Source organism: Lethenteron reissneri, chromosome 47, assembly GCF_015708825.2.
Source record: "Lethenteron reissneri isolate LAM-NWPU_2019-01 chromosome 47, ASM1570882v1, whole genome shotgun sequence".
Classification (NCBI taxonomy): domain Eukaryota; kingdom Metazoa; phylum Chordata; class Hyperoartia; order Petromyzontiformes; family Petromyzontidae; genus Lethenteron; species Lethenteron reissneri.
The window spans coordinates 462,867-479,823 of NC_083825.1; the positions used below are offsets into that span (position 1 = coordinate 462,867).

The 16,957-nt window shown below is 52.4% G+C and overlaps 1 protein-coding gene across 2 annotated transcripts in view; it reads right to left on the minus strand.

Moving 5' to 3' along the window:
• The window catches only part of LOC133354559 (calcium/calmodulin-dependent protein kinase type II delta chain-like), an 88,210-nt gene extending 73,671 nt beyond the window's left edge, over window positions 1-14,539 (minus strand). Inside the window, exons 1-2 of one of the 2 annotated variants that reach the window (XM_061571492.1) lie at window positions 14,365-14,539; window positions 10,731-10,825 (exon numbers count right to left, since the gene is read on the minus strand). In XM_061571492.1, coding sequence (XP_061427476.1) covers window positions 10,731-10,825; window positions 14,365-14,429 — 160 coding nt within the window. In that variant the 5' untranslated portion in view covers window positions 14,430-14,539. The remainder of the gene's footprint in view (window positions 1-10,730; window positions 10,826-14,364) is intronic. The other variant, XM_061571493.1, reaches the window with a different exon arrangement.
• Between the last annotated feature and the right edge of the window lie 2,418 nt (window positions 14,540-16,957).

Sequence of the window (16,957 nt, forward strand, 5' to 3'; positions counted from 1 at the left end):
GAAGCTTTCACCTCAGCCAGCAGTGGATTGAGCGTGGCCGCCGCCGCCGACATTGTCCATTGGAACGAGCAGCGGAGGCGCCGCACATATGTCTCGCGGAGGTGAAGCGCCGGATCGATTCTGACGGGATTGTATCCATCGCCCAAGTGATAGTCGCCCCCCCCTCCTCCACCCCACCCCCCCCCCCCCCCCCACATCTCCCTAGACAAACCGGGCCAGAGCTTACAACAACGTTCTCGGTCCAAACATTAGCGGCTGGGACGGCCCCACAACAAACACGGGACACGAGCCAATTTTGCTCTTTCCCCTTCAGCACAAGGCACGAACGAACACGGGGCATGAGACGCGCGCTTAAAATCAGTCAATCCACGATCGAGCCACTGCTGGATTATGATTACTAAGGCGTCCCCAAGCCGTCGCCGTCTCTCAGTCCCGCGATCCATCCGCCAACACCTGCACGCGAGATTATCGAGAGGATTTCCCCTCCTTCGGCCTGCCCCTCTCAGATCGCGTCTCCACCACGGGCCATCATCGTCCACCGTGTGGCCACGGGCGCGTCCTCCTGCCCACACCCACCTCGCGCTTCTCGGTGATCAAGATGATGTCGCCGGAGGTACGTTCTCTAATCCACGCGTTCCTTTTTTTTTACCCCTCGGTAGAATAATTCCGAGCGTAAACAACTTCCTCCACGCGCATATCGGTGGTGTCAGGTTCGACGTTTCATCGATGCATAAAAACCCACCGGGTATGCATCTACACCCTGGGTGGTTAACGAGGGCAGATAAATGAAAATTATGAAAATTATGAAAATGGCAGAGGAGGAGAGAGCGCAGGGTGGTGGTGGAGTGCTTTGTGAGACAAATGTTGACGTCTTCTCGTTGTCTCGCGGCATTTGCTTAATTTGAGGCTGCCCAACAACAACACTCGGTTTTGCTCGTCGGCAAAGTGTGACAGCGATGAAGCGATGGACGTAAAGGTGCGAGTCGGCAGGCAAACGTGCGCGAATAAACAAAAAAAGGGGGCCCCGTAAAGTGCATTTGCAGAAATTGATTGCGCCGACGTTTAAAAAAAAATCACAATGAGACAAAGCAACACCCCACCGGCGAAACAGCCCCATCTTTAAAAACCCACGTTCATTTGACCATCGTGCCCAACGCGGATTACCAAAACGGGTGCTGCCAAAGCTCGAACTTTTAATCACATTTCCCAGAAATGCCGCTTCCTTCGCGGCCACCCGAGCGAGCGATCGAGTGAGCAAAGCTATCCATGGTGACAAACAAGCCACGTGTACATTGTACAAGGGGAAAGCGGACGTCAACGGCCGGCCGGGTTCCACGTGGCTCCGCGGCAGGAATGGTGCCTGCGGGCGGTGCGGGCGCTTGTCACGTTCCTGGCCGAGGAGCGCACTCCACCCACCCCCCACCCCCAACACGCGTGCGTTGGGGGGAGGGGGTCTCTGTGTCAGCCCGCATGGCCGCTCCGCGCGCGAGCCCTCCACGGGAGCTCGAGCCGCACAGCCGCTCCAAGCGCGGCAGTGCTCAGCCACAATGACGACGACGACGAATAAGAGAGCGACATTTACTCTAGCGCCGCAATAACAATAACCCCGCACCGCGATAACACCGCCGGGAACCCCCCACACCCCGCCACCCGAGTTGCAATGCGGAGCAAGTGCACAGCAGGGAGGACATTCGAACTCGAATTAAATTTAAAATGCAAACATGGAGACGACGAGAGGTAGCGTCGTTGTCGTCATCATCAAAGCGAGTTCAGCGAAGGCTCCGGCTCGTCTTTTCCTTCCTCCTCCCACCCTCCCCCCGACAGATTGTCACGCCATTAATAAGAAATGTATTATTAATGAGCCTTATAATGAAGTCAATTCTCGCGTCGCCAAGACTCGCAAAAACACAAAACACACAACACACACGGGCTCGGCGGAGCCGGCGCGAGAGCCTCTGCGCGACGATTCATCGGTCCGGCCCGGCTTGACACTTTTATTTAAGCGCGAGGATCGGAGCTTCGGAATCGGTCGTAACATTTTTGGGGATGAAAGTAGCGGAGGGTGCGTGGCCACGTGGTGCAGCAGAGGAACGGGGTTGGGGTGGAGGGGGTGGCGGCTCACGCTGGTCGCCACCACCACCACGAGTCGGTTGAGCCCCACCGAAGCGTTCTGCACGCAATGTGCGTTCGCAGAATTCACGCTGCAAATGCACCTCGTAAAATGCACCTCGTAAAATGCACCTCGTAAAATGCACCTCGTAAAACGCACCCCGGACCCTCATCAAGATTTCGGAAGCCAAAGCTAAGCAGGAGGGGTGGGGGGGGTGAGCCTGGACACCGCTGAGAACGGCAGCCACCGCGCACAGCGAGCCGCGCGGGGCGATGCCGTCGGGCGCAGCAGAGTGGGCGGTGCGGTTAACTCGATCGCCGCGTTCCTGCGGCTCCCCCCTCACAACCTCCCTACGATCTTTGCTCCCCGCCTTCAGCGTGCGCTGCGGCAAGAGTTTGCCGGATGTCTCCTGCGGTTCAGAACGGCCGTGCCGCGGCACCGAGCCGGGGCCGCCGATACCCTCGGGCCCCCGCGTTGTGGGGCCGGGGAGGCGCGTGGCAATCCGCCGCGGCCTCGGCAACATCGCCGCGGGCCTTACAAGACAACGTTGACTACAACGACGACAACGACAACAACAGGTGACGTGTTGGGCAAGTGGCCCTTCTTCGACAAGAACGCAATTTGATCGCTCCCACAATTTGAATCTTGAAGATCGGTGAAGCAGTCACAGTTGGGTCGGTTGTTTCGCTCCAGCGCACGACAGGGAACCGAAAGCCAACCAGAAAAAGGAGAAGCCCCACAAAATAACAAAAAACCCAACATGTGGCCGCATGAGCATAGGCTGTGGGGGCGGGGGGGGGGCTCCGTCAACGCTAGACGGAGGACGCGGCCTCTCGCGAAGGAGGGGACCCGAGTTGGTCCAAATCCAATTAACGAAATCAAGGGGGAGACCCTCTCCATCCCGGTCTCCTCTCCAAGCCCGGCCACCAGCAGCGGCGCAATCTGATCACATGATCGATGAAGTCTGCGCTGCGAAAGCCACGCGCCGTCTCGAGACTGCTGGCGACACGACAGACGCGAGAATGCACAAGTGCAGCTTGTGGAAATGGGGAGAAGGCAAATGGAAGACAAAACGTGCTTCCGGATGCAAAGCGAAGCTTCGTGTTTATAAGAAGGCAGGTTGTGCCAGAGGAACGGAGTTATTTCATCCAGCGGTGGATAATGTAACACTAGGAGATGGCACTGCTTCTGCTGTTGCGTTTGATGTGACGACGATGATGACACATACACGAAAATGGAGGTTAGGATACATTTTACAGGATGATGAATATCACAAGACGGAGATGACAATGAAGATTATTATTGTAAGATTATGAATAAAACGTGACGATAATGCCGATGATAAACAATAGTGCGACGGTGATGATATCAAACATTATTGCAACAAGAATTGTAATTCTGCGATTATGATTATTGTGGTGGTAATGTCGATAATGACCGACTGGTGACGACATTGAATACTAAATGACGATGACAATATCTTGCTGGCGATAGCGCCAAATGTTACGACGGAGACGATCGTTTAAAGATAATAACGATGACAACTGCATTTGTGCAAACATCCCGCCGAACAGGTCCGCTGTATTTCGTCCCAACGTGACGATCACGACGGATGTGGAGACGATCGGCCAAGGCGGGACTCGACGCTTCTCGTCGACGCTGCCCACCATCAACCGAATCGAGTGGAGGGAGAGGGGGGGGGGGGTCTCTCACGCACGGCTGGCGTAGTGGCCTCTTGCCATTCGTGCCAAAAAGCGTGGATCCACAGCGATCAATTTCTGGGGCAAGCAGGAAATAATGAAATGAAACGAAAGGGAAAAAACCCTTTCGCCGCCCCCCACTGCCCCCCACCACCCACCACCGCCCCCCCACCGCCCCCCCCCCACCGCCCCCCCCCACCACCACCCCACCGCCCCCACCGCGCGCCCGGCTGCACGATGCGCAGCGGCCTGACCCAGATATCAAAATTCAACTCCTGCACCGAGGCTCCCCCCGGGGATTTGATGTTCTCTGCGTCACAATCGCTGCTGCACCGCTCACTGGCACGGTGGGGGAGGGGGGGGGATAGGGACCACAGGGGAGGGGACGGGGGGGACGGGGGGGATGGGGAGTCCGTTCAAAAACCACGGGTGGAGTCGGTTTAAAACGCGGCCACTGTGACCTCCATTGAATCCGTATCGCTTTAGACCATCGCTCCATCTTCTTGGCTCTCTCTCCGTGTGCAACTCCTCCTCTATTGACAACCCCCTCCCCCCCTACCTCACATCACACCCACCCCTCTTTCCTTCACCTCCCCAGCTCTGTGCCTCCGTCTTGCCCTCCACCCACGTCTTTCAGTTCCACTGGCCTCATTACAGGTGCATGCTGGATTATTATCGCGGGTACGAGGGGATAGCGGTGGTTTTCATCCTGTGACGCGAATCCAATCGACACCGGAGTTTGGTTCCCGGTCACGGCTAACATCGGTGGCAAGTGACATCTTCACCAATCCCGCACTGAGCAATGTGGTGAAATATGGCAAAATGCGTGGGCGATGCGGTCGCCCACAAGTTGATTGACAAAGCCGTCCTGAATTATTTTAAATGATTACTGGATTGTGGTACTGAAAAGAGGAGACGCGTCCCTCTCCCCATGTCTCCCCAACTCCTGAGACGGGGGGGGGGGGTGGGCGGCACACATGCGGACATGGTAGAGATGAGAGAGGTAGAGATGAGAGAGATAGAGGGGATCTGTATTGACGTCGTCACAAGCCCAGGCCCTGGAGACGAACACAAGCGAGTACAGCTTGCGAAGGCAACGCTAGGAATATATATTGAAAAAAATACTGCATCGATTTTTTTTTTTGGCAAGCGCACTCGATAAAGGTACAGCTATCAAAGCATTCACTACGTGCGCTTGTCAAGTCAAGCAGAATGTACTGCACTTTATTTAACCAAGTAGAAAGCTCGGTGAAAGTCATCAACAGCATCGATCTATCCACTGCTGGATGAAGGCCTCCCCAAAATTTAACCATCTAACATTGTCTCAAAGTCAAAGTCACCGCTGTTAATTTTGTCTGAGAATTTGACCGAAATTGTCATCAAGCGATTTGCGATCCGCGCTGTGGACCCCACACACACCGCCGGATATTTCACATCAGATTCACGAATCGGGGGGCGAACTTTGACAATTCCCCGAATAAGCGCAACGGCGCGTGGAGAAGCACGAAGAGGTCAACGATTTAAATTATACAGAGAGACAGAAATGGAGAAAAAATACGCACGTTAAACGACATCATCCAAACTATTAAGAGAAGTAAATGCGTTTAGGAATGTAACACGTCCGAGATGACGTCCACCGAGGAGATGGAGTGATTAAAATAATTTCACGGTGCAGGTTCTGGGATGGATTGTTAGACATTGCACGTCCGTGATAAGGTGGCGGCAGCATGGGCAGGCCTTCATTCAGCAGTGGACTGATCATGGCTAGTGATGATGATAAAAAGAGATGACAGGAGATGGGAATCCAGCTGTCAAAAGTGCACAAATTCAGAGCAGGTGGCCATGCCAGGTCGAGGCTCCCAAGCCGCCTCCTAAAGGTTGACCAAATCTGGATAAATAAATAACATTTTTGAAAAGCGATTGCATTCAGTGGCTCTGCAGACGTGTCGCTTGCGAGACTCTGCAACGGTCCATCTGTCCCAGCCTCGCGCTGCTGCCGTGTCGTAGCCGCAGCCTTATCGCCTGGCCGACGCACTCGCTACACAGTGGCCAATTAAAATGGAATCCCATGCGCATTTCGCTGCAGGGTGCATTGCCCACATACGTTTCCCATCGTGGGGCATCCACCAACCCCCTGGTCGCCTCAGCACCGCGGGCGGATTAACAGCTACACGCCTGTGCACTGCTTCGGTGGATTCCTAGCCGCCTGGAGTGATTATCTCTGATAATTTGCAATGAGCTGACCTTTCTTGGTTAACCCCGTCCCCTCCATACGAGCCCAGCGATGCACCGCTCCACAGAGACGCACACAGAGACTCTCCCCTCTGTACAGGGACAACAGGAAGATCCCCCGTGTAGTCTGAACAGACTATTGTGGGGCGAGTGCTGTTCACGAGCACTTCTATGAAGGTCGGCACTGTACACCGAGGGGGTGGGTGGCCAGCACCACGTCCGACCGCCTTTGTCTCCCCAGTGGAAAAGTTTACACACCGCACCAGGTACTCGTTTGAGGCCGAGTTGAACTAGGCGAGGCCCAGGACCGGTTCAGATAAGCGTCACTGGTGTTGACCGAGGGCGGGAATCTAACACGGGTCGCCGGGTTCGTTTCGCAGCGCACGAACCGCCGCACTTTCACTCCCCGCAGAGAGACACGCACAGAGATTTAATCTCTCCAAACTGTGAGCGTTGGTCAGCGGACAGACCCTGCCCTTGCCCACCTCGCTCGAAGGAAAGTCAAGCGGTGATCGGAGCATTCCTGCACGGCGCGCCCGCCCTTCCGTTCTGCAAAGCTGCTCACAGCACCCCCCACCCAAACACGCTTGGGGTGCCGCAGCGGCGAGATGTTAACCGTCTCACCTGGTAGGCAGGAGTGCGTGGCTTCGATCCCGACCCTGACATCTGTATAATTGGAGTATGCATGTTTCTCCCCGTAGTCGCATAGATTTTTCTCTGGGTTATCTGGTTTTTCCCTCCACATTTATAAACATGTGTTTAAGAGTGCATGGGCTGCTGGAAATATCCACGTGATGAGCCACTTCGTTGAGCCGTCGTGTGCGGCCAGGCGGCTGCTGAAAAGGAGCTACGTAGCTCAGTGGGCCTTACCCTGGTAAAATATAAACATTTTTGCTTAATTATAACTTCCTTATGAATTCTAGATTTTAAGCTTCCTTATGAATGCCCTGGGGCTGTCGAAAGGTAGCTCGTGTCAGCAATGAAGGAGACAAAATACTGGTAAAAAAAAGATATATATAGAACAATAATAATGTATAATTGAAGTTCAAAACCGCTGACATTACCGCTTCTATTTGTTGCTTCTCGTAGCCAGCGGGGGCGACGTGCAACTCGCGCCGGGTTTAGCCGTCAAGTTTTATCCTGGGCAGCCTAATCCGATAATCCAAGAAGCCTCTGCAGTGCCGCAGTCACCCACCCTCTGCAACATCCCCTGAGCGCAGACTCCCTCCACCGCCTGTGTTGTACCGCCACAGTCACACGCACGTGCATGCACGATGCATGCAAGCGCAGACGCGTGCGGCGATGCACGCGCAGACGCGCGGCGGTGCAAAAGTACCCCCCCCCCCTTGCCCTCCCGTGCAGCTGCCTCCCCCCCTCCCCCCGCTACGAGCTCCCAAATCCGCCCTGGAGCTGGAGACAATCCGCCACCGTCATTTGCATGGGCGATCATCCCCCGGCAAGGCATTCATGCACTGCCGAGTTTAGTCGGGTGGTCGGGTGGGTCTGAGGTCAGAGGCGATCACAACCTTGACCAGTTTGCACAAATCTGATGGTTCAATTGCTGCAATAGGGACACTTGGAAGCATTCTGTGTAGCGCTCGGGGAAACGTCTGCGTGGTGCTGTTCCGATTGTCATGAACCATCCTTGCAGCGTGCGCTCCGCTGCAAGGATGCACGGATTTCAACAAAGCTGTGAGGTCATAAAATATTAAAGACAGCCAATCCATGTGACCACAGTCTACCAGGTTTGCATTGCACAAGGAACGCATTAATGAGTGTCAAAGAAAATAAGGGATTCTAGTCGTCTAATGAAAGGACAACACCGTACATTCATTGATGTGTGCTTTACCGTCTCACCACCAGCAGAACAGAGCCAAATTGTACCCCCGGCAATAAACTGCTATTCAGCAAGCAATGAATTTGTTCAAATTGTCAATTAATTGGCGGAAATAATTGCCCCTCGATGTGCAATTGCAGGACGCTGGCTGCACGAGCGGTGGGGGGGAGGGGCCGTGGGCAGGCGCCCCGCAAACGCAAGCTGCGGCACCGTTGTCAGGTGAGGTTTCTTTCTTTTTCATGCGGATTGCGTTATCAGCGGCGACACGCCGCGCGATGATGGATCAGTTCAGATCTCTCGCAGAGCCACAGAAGCGGACGTCACAACTACCTCCCGAGATCCCTTTTGGTCCACGTGGTCGAGCGCAGATACCTTGGTCGCCCACTCTGCATTACTAAACTATGCTTTTGTTACCAGGGAAGTGACCTGGCCACTTCAACGAGGTGACTTGTCGTGTGTAAATGTATAGCAGCCAAATGCTCTAAATGAATGTGTCTAAATGTGGAGGGAAAACCCGGAGGACCCAGAGAGAAATGTACCCAATCACGGGGAGAACATGCAAACTCCAAATATATAGGTGTCAGGGTCGGGATCGAACCCACGACCTCCTGTATACCAGTCGAGGTAGTGAACACCCTGCCACTGTGGCACCCCTTATAGTGGTAAGGTTAGTTGCAAAGCAGTGAAAAGGAATTTAAAAAATTCCGAGCTGGTATGCAACCAAAAAAGTGTAAGTGCATAAACAAATTAACATGGGGTTTGTTTGCGTGTGAAGTAATTTGTGATTTGTCTAAGACCATCAACTCACTACACTTGAGAATGTGCTTTAATTACAGGTGTCTGGAACCTGGATTTAAAGCTCAAGATCTCAGTGGTGTTGGCTCAGCACTGGCTACCAAATGCTTTTACTCCAGCTCTAGGCCACACCGTGCAAGAACAAAGATAACAGACTGTTGTGGAGTAAGTCCTGTTTGCGAGCACCTGTGAAGGCCGGCAAGGCACACGAGGGGGTGGGTGGCCAATACCGCCCCCGGCCGCCTTTGTCTCCCCAGCACTGATGTTTCCACATTGCACTGGATACTCAGTTGAGGCCGAGTCAACCTCGGGAAGGCCCAGGACCGGTTTGAATATTCGTCACCGTTATTGGTCCGTAAGTAGGAATCGAACTCGGACAACCAGGGTTCTCGGCGCAGCGCGTGACCTGCTGCACTACCGCAAGAACACTAGCACACACACGCACGCCTAAAACGCACACGTCCATCACTCGGCATGTGTGCATTTCTTTTTGTTCCTGGCCGTGCCGACGTGCGCATGCACACACGACTGGCCGCCCCCCCCCCCCCCCCCATTTAAATTCAATTCAGTGTCCTCCCTCTCGATGCACGGGAGCTCGTTGACATTCATTACCTCCACTTTCAAAAGAAGGCCTGGCAAAACAGGATTTAAGTGGCGATCGTTGCTATGATTGGGAGTTGGTCGAATGTCCTTTTCGGAGTGCTTCTGAGAAAGAAATTAACTTTGACCACGTGAGGCTTTCAGAATTAAATAAAAGTAACCTTTTAACATGTTTACTATAATACACAAAAACATGACGGCCTCTGTGTTAATCCACTGCTGGATGATATCCTCCCTACGCTGTGCGAATCACGGGGGTTATTTTGAGCATACTTCACCAGCCTGGGTAATCGAACAAAGTTTGCTGGGTTCCTATAAAGGTGTGCCAACCACTGCGGACAATTAGTCCACCTCAACCGCAATACAAATATTGAAGTTTAGAAAACTGGTATAGGACACCAATGCACAGCGGTATCGTGCACTTACAAAATCGATCACAGGATACTCAATGTCAGCTGTGTGCCTTAGATGCAGAGGCAACACTGGCACATGGTCGTGGGCTAGCGATCACACTTGCTGCTCGCACCCCCAATCCACTTTGCAAGGGAGCTACGGTGTCGTTTCTGCAAACGACCGCAGGTGCATGCAGGGCACCACGATGGCACCATATTAACTACCTCGCCCCGTATGCAGGAGGTCGTGGGTTCAATCCAGACCCTGAAGCCTGCATATTTTGAGTCTGCATGTTCTCCCCGTATTCGCACAGATTTTTCTCCGGGTCCTCTGATTTTTCTCTCCACATTTAGAATCGTGCGTTCAGAGTATTCGGCTGCGATAAATTTGCACGTGATGATAAACCACTTTGTCGAGCCATCATATGTGGCGAGGTCGCTTCTGAACACGGGCTATATCGCTCAGTGGGCCTTACCTGGCAATATAAACAAAAATTACATGGAATTACCAGAGCAGACCCCTCTGCACAAAACCACTGTTAAACATCCTCTAATGGCAAGGGTGCAGTGTTGTATGGGCGACAATCACTTTCATAACGGAACCACACACGCGCACAATACACATCCCAGGAGCTTCTGCTGCGGTGCATTGATTTGCACACTGGACTTGTAATCCAGTGGTCGCAGGTTCAATTCCATCGCCAGCTACGTCAGCTGAAATAATGGCCCAAGTTTCTCACAACCTCTCCACCTCCGTCCACTCAGCGGTGTTAATGGGTCAAGCTGCAGTTGGTAGATCGGCATGTGCCATGTGTCGGGGTACAGAGTGGGTAGTCACCTCTTCGAAATTGCCTGCCTAGCATGGAAGAACAGGCCAAATACCCTACATCAGAGGGACTTCTCTTGGGGCTCCCTCTGATGTAGGCCATTCTGCCAGCAAATGGTGCGAGCAAGGACATTGCAGGGCTGCACCTTTACCTTCGTCTGTTTTGCATGCACATCCCAAACACACACGCTTGCACGCCCGCACATGCCCCCGCGCATGCCCGCACACGCAGCTGCACCTCGAGCGGAGAGCTTCTTGGTGTTGATAATCTTGGCGGCAAAGTCCTGGCCGGTGGCGACCTTCACACATTTGCGCACGATGGAGAAGGCGCCCCTGGGAAAGGGAAAAAAAAACAAAAGCGGTTTTGAATGAAAAAATTCAAGACCGGCGGCTAGAATGTATGTTGAACTTCTTTGGCGCCGTACGTCGCCGACCGTGCTAATCGGAGAATGTGGGAGACAAACTGGCGCCTGTGGCCATTACCACACACAGCAGTCGCCAAGTCATCGCCCCCCCATTCACCGGTTTCTCTGACCGGTTAAACATCACAATGCCACCATTTACAGTCATCGTGCAAGCCGTACGCACCGAGCGATTGAATGTGCGCGAGGAGCAATTTTACAGTCATTCGATCTAGCCCCAACTTGTGTTTTGATGAAAACGAATCTCCATCCGCGTGACGCACACCGCATGCGAGTGCAAGCCAAACATATTCCAAAAGGGTAAAAGTTCGTTTCGTTGAAAAAAATATTTACACGGCCGCGTCACGAGACCACGAGAGGTGGCGGCCGCTTTGGAGGCCTTCACCCAGCAGTGGATTGAGCATGGCGAGATGGTGACGATTCGGAGAGGTAAATAAATATATATTTGAATTATTTTTTACGTATATATCGTAAGGCCCACTGAGCTATATAGCTGTTTTTCAGAAGCAACCCGGCCACAAATGATAGTTCAACAAAGTGGCTCGTCTTGTGGAAATTTAAAGCAGCAAAATGCTTGAACTACATGTTGATTCTGAACGTGGAGAGAAAAACTGGAGGACACGGAGAAAAGTCCACGTTACCACATTGGAGAACATGCAAACTCCAAATATAAAGGTGTTACAGGGAGTGGATCGAACCCACGACTTCCTGCGTACCAGGCGAGGGAGTTAACATCTCGCCATCATGGCGCCATGTATCGTGGAATGGGATACAGTCGACAGACTTGGAAGGACGGGGAACAGATATTTTGTCAAAGATCAAAAAACGTGCGGTGCTAGTGGCTTTAGTTTGGGGCACACGCAGGGCATTTGTGCAGGCACACGCATATACACACACAGTGTGTGTGTATATGTATGTATATTTACATATGCATACACACGCAGTGTGTAGTGTGTATGTAAGCACGTGTGGCAGGCAAAGGTGAGCGTAGAGCGCACAAGCAAACCAAAGCCGCTGTGTCGATAAGATAAGGCGTGGAGCCCCGTGAATGCCAAGGGGGTTGTTGGCCTGGGCTGCAAGGTAGCCGGGAGAGATGGTAATGCAGCACCGCAGTGGATTTTTGAAGCCATCGGTGTAGAGCTTCTAAGAGTTCGTCATGTGTATGCATGGCGGGGTTTTCATCGAGGCCTTCCTGTGCATATATATAAAAGCCACCGTTATATATCTATTTGTTTACTACGGCTGAATAAAGAAGGTGAACAGAGAAAGACGGCTAAAGCAGGCTAGGACAAGGATAAATGGGAATGTCTGCAAATACAAAGGTTGATAAGGGGGGGAAAGGGTGTGGCGGGCAGGTATGCATGTGTGTGTGCGCACGTGATCAACGGGCAGTCAACAGGTGAAACCGGCAGGTCTAGGCAGATAACGGGACGAGGAATGCACAACAGGCACGCAGGGAGAGAAGCAAGGAGGCCAAGCGCACACACACGTACGACACGCAGTGGAGGTACGCGAGGGCAGGTAGGGCATCCCTGTGTGTGCGTGCGTGTTCAAGCACACCATCGATTGTTAGCGGAGGGAGCCTGGTCCGCAAGAAGGTAACCCGGTAGGCCGGTAGGTAAGGAGGTTTGTAGGTAAGGAGGTTTGTAGGTAAGGAGGTTTGTAGGTAAGGAGGTTTGTAGGCAAGCAGGTAGGTAGGTAGGCAGGTGCAAAGGTAGCATAGGCAGGAAGGACAGGCAGCTAGGTAGTCAAGCAGGTAGGCAGATAGGCACGTGCAGAAGCGATGTGTTGAGCGTAAGAGTGAGCGTGGTGGGTGACACGGAGCGTGGTGGGTGGGTGGCACGGAGCGTGGTGGTGGGTGGGTGGTGGGTGGGTGGCAGCTGGCACGGTGTGTGGTGGGTGGGTGGTGGGTGGCAGCTGGCACAGTGCGTGGTGGTGGGTGGGTGGTGGGTGGGTGGGTGGCAGCTGGCACGAAGCGTGGTGGTGGGTGGTGGGTGGGTGGCAGCTGGCACGGAGCGTGGTGGGTGGGTGGCAGCTGGCACGGAGCGTGGTGGGTGGGTGGTGGGTGGGTGGCAGCTGGCACGGTGCGTGGTGGTGGGTGGGTGGTGGGTGGGTGGCAGCTGGCACGGTGCTGCTTTGTGGCCGTCGTGCGCGCGGGCGGTGAATGACGCGCGGCGGCACCGACCGACTCATGGGCGTGGGGGCGTCACACTGCTGGCATGAGAGAGATGCAAGCACAGCCAGAGAGAGATGCAAGCACAGCCAGAGAGAGAGACGCAAGCACAGCCAGAGAGAGAGAGAGAGATGCAAGCACAGCCAGAGAGAGAGAGACGCAAGCACAGCCAGAGAGAGAGAGAGATGCAAGCACAGCCAGAGAGAGAGACGCAAGCACAGCCAGAGAGAGAGAGAGATGCAAGCACAGCCAGAGAGAGAGACGCAAGCACAGCCAGAGAGAGAGATGCAAGCACAGCCAGAGAGAGAGAGAGACGCAAGCACAGCCAGAGAGAGAGACGCAAGCACAGCCAGAGAGAGAGATGCAAGCACAGCCAGAGAGAGAGACGCAAGCACAGCCAGAGAGAGAGAGAGATGCAAGCACAGCCAGAGAGAGAGACGCAAGCACAGCCAGAGAGAGAGATGCAAGCACAGCCAGAGAGAGAGATGCAAGCACAGCCAGAGAGAGAGAGAGATGCAAGCACAGCCAGAGAGAGACGCAGAGGCACGTGGAGACCGGAACGACGACATCCCCCCCCCCCGTCTGCGTAAACGCACGTGGAGGCACGACAATGTCATCAAAGCGAGATTCTACTTTCATGTTAATGGGAGAGCGGTGGCGGAGTGCTTATCGCACTGCGATTATGAACCCGGCTAAAACAACGACCGCGGCCGATTCGGCATGCGGCTTCATCCAGCAGTGGAGGAGCAAAGTGCTGTTCAGGTGCATGACCATACTTCACCACGCTGGTACGAGGCTGGGCTGATGCACGCGGGGAGCGTGAGCGTGCAAGCACAGAAAGTCGGCTCACAACGACGGATATTGCTGCACTGCGGCTCCGTTGCCAAGCACGCATCCTATAACACCTGTTCTGCACGGTGGTCGCCCATACAAGCACAATCCGTGGTGTGCGTGCGTGTGTGTGTGCGTGTGTGTGCGTGCTTGCAACTGGGTGCGAGGAGCGGTAGTGCAGCGGCGAAGTGCACCGCGCTTCGAACCCGGCGACCCCGAGTTCGATTCGCGATTATCGGAACCGGTCCTGGGTCTCCCCTCGGTCGAACTCGGCGAGACAAAGGCGGCCGGGCGTGGCGCTGTTCCACCGTAAACCCCCTCGTGTGCCGCTGTGCCTTCAAAGGTTTTGCTACTCGCTCATAGCAACTCGCCCACCCAACAGTCTGTTCAAGTCGACACTGTGGGGGGGGGGTATCTTAGTCTTGTTCTCATGCGGGTTTACTCACTTGCCCAGCTCCTCCATCAAGGTGTACTCGTCCGAGAATCGCGTGCACGTCGGCGGGATGGCCATTGTGTGACCTTCTGCTGCTGGTGGTGGTGCTGGTTGACGTTTGAGTTTCCTCCGCCTGGCTCCGGGGTTCGCGTTCTGCTCCGTGCGTCGCTTCAGCAGCGAGTGTCGCTCTCGCGTCATCCGCTCGCTCTTTAAAGGGCCGCGGAATCCTCGCCTCCCTATTGGTTCATATTCGCAAAGGGTAGGTGGGCGTGGTGGGTTTACGTATATAGAAAAACATTAAATAGGACAGTGTTCTGCTGGAGTCATATGATCAGAATACGAATTTGTATTCATACAGTGCTGGGGAATCCGATGAGCTACAAAGCTCTTTATCACGCATGTCCAGTAAGAGAGATGAGCAGGGGGAGGGGTGTTTATGTCTGTTTCTGAGATGGATGTGGGGTTTGCATAAATATAACGAGGTGAACGGAGCTTATTGTAAATATTAACATAATAGTGTTACTGAATTACTAAATGAGCTTGAGTACACTGTATGTATAAATGAGTCATGATAATTATCACCACCACCGCACAATCCAGTGGAAAGTTGGACTGAAGATAGAACTAACGATCTGTGATCCGGAAGGCTTGGTGGATCAAGGGTTGGTGGATCAGGCAAAGATTTGTGTAGAATCACCCTAACCACTTTGGCGGCGAGGTATCCAGGAGTTGGCAGTACAGCAAGTGAATTAACTTCATGAATGATTGATTAATTGTTGTGATGTTAGAACGATTGGAACTGAACATTGTGTAGGGAGGTTGGAACATACAAATAGACATGACCGCCCCCTGGTGTTATCAGAGGCGACGTCTCTCAATTGAAGCTCAAACCAACTGAGCTGATTGAGCACAGGTGCTTTAAATACAGGGAAAGATAACTTCATCGGCACCTGCTGATTTCTAATGACCCTCTGACTTTCTTCCCAACAGGCAATTGCATACGGAACTGTGAAAGTGGCGAGTCCAAACCTTACAAAGGAAGCGTGGTAGAATATTGAACAAGGGCGTTGAGATTGGAGACATGGAGACTCATATTCTTTAGTTCTTTCGGTAAAGTCACGTAGATACATTTTTTTAATAAAAATAATACTAATAAAGTGAATTAAAAAATATATATATATATATAAATCACTAATGTAGACTGTAGCCTGGTTCTAAATCGGAGTGAGTGTACTGGCAGTCCATAATGTACACTGTAGCCTCGTTCTAACCTGAATAAAATAAAATAAACAATAAAAAGCAAATTAAAATAAAAACTAAAACCACGACGTTTCGATCGCTACACAAGCGGTCGTCATCAGGAGAAGGGGTTTAGCCTCTAAAGGCAAACTGTTTATAAAGTTTAGAGACGCGCGTAGCCCAAGTGTGTCAGCAGCATGGGCGGGCAGCTGATGTGAATGTAGAAAACAACTCAGCAGTTAGTGGGTCTCCACCAAAACGGCCTCCAGGCAATCATTGCACCTCACTCCACACACCCACACTGCTGACGGTGGAGGTTGACAAGACAACACAAATCAAGTCATGACCCAAAGTGGTTGATGACATCTTTCCAATGATTTCTGAGTTTATAACCTTCCTCTCGGTTGAAATTGTGTCTGTGTCTATATATGGATGGCTTCATGAACGAATCTTTGTTGATAGCCAGTAGGCTTGCAAAGTACCATCGTCTTAGAGAAATAAATTTCGTATGAGCCATCCGCATTAAAATAATGATCGGCCACGGCAGAAGTATTGGTCCTGCCGTGTTTAAAATCTGCCTTATGCTCACGAACACGGTCTAAGACATGTCGCTTAGTTTCCCCAATGTAACTGCTGCTGCAGATACAGCTTAGTTTGTAGACGCCAAGATATTGCATGTCAGGAATATTGTCCTTCACAGATCGGATCAGATCATGAAATTTTTGTACTGTGTTAAATCGACCTGGATCTTGTGTTTGTTCATGATTTTGGAAATATTTTGGTTACCCCTGCTGTGTATGGCAAGGCGATGGTTTTGATTGGATCCTCAGATGGCTGCTTCCTTACGGTTGGGGTGATGGCTTTGCGGATTGTTTTGTTGCCAGAAAAAAGGGGAACCTATTCTCATATTGTGGTAGTGGCAAAGGAGGTCCCATGATGAGATATCATCCCTCTGTTTCAATTGAGATAACTCAAAACGCTCATACTTACTGATGTTGCTGACTGGTATCTTATCGCTTTTGAGGGTTGCAGCAATTTCAGATCTTGTCACGTCTGCAGCGATGTGTCCCAACCCCTTAAGAGCTACATCGACCTGGGCAATAATGTCATCTACTGGTATGTGTTTGGGGGTGACTGCGAAGTTCATCCCTTTAGCCAAAACCGACTTTAGACCATCGGAAATTTGGCTATTACTCAGATTAATAACGTTGTCAACGTTGTAGCTTTGGAATGAAATGTTCTCTTCTGAATACTTTCTCCTTAATATTTCAGTGGAGCACTGTATCTTTAGGCTAATGGACTTACCCACATATGTTCCACATCGTTGGTAGATCGGAGCAGGACAATAACTCCGTGGTGGCGAGATG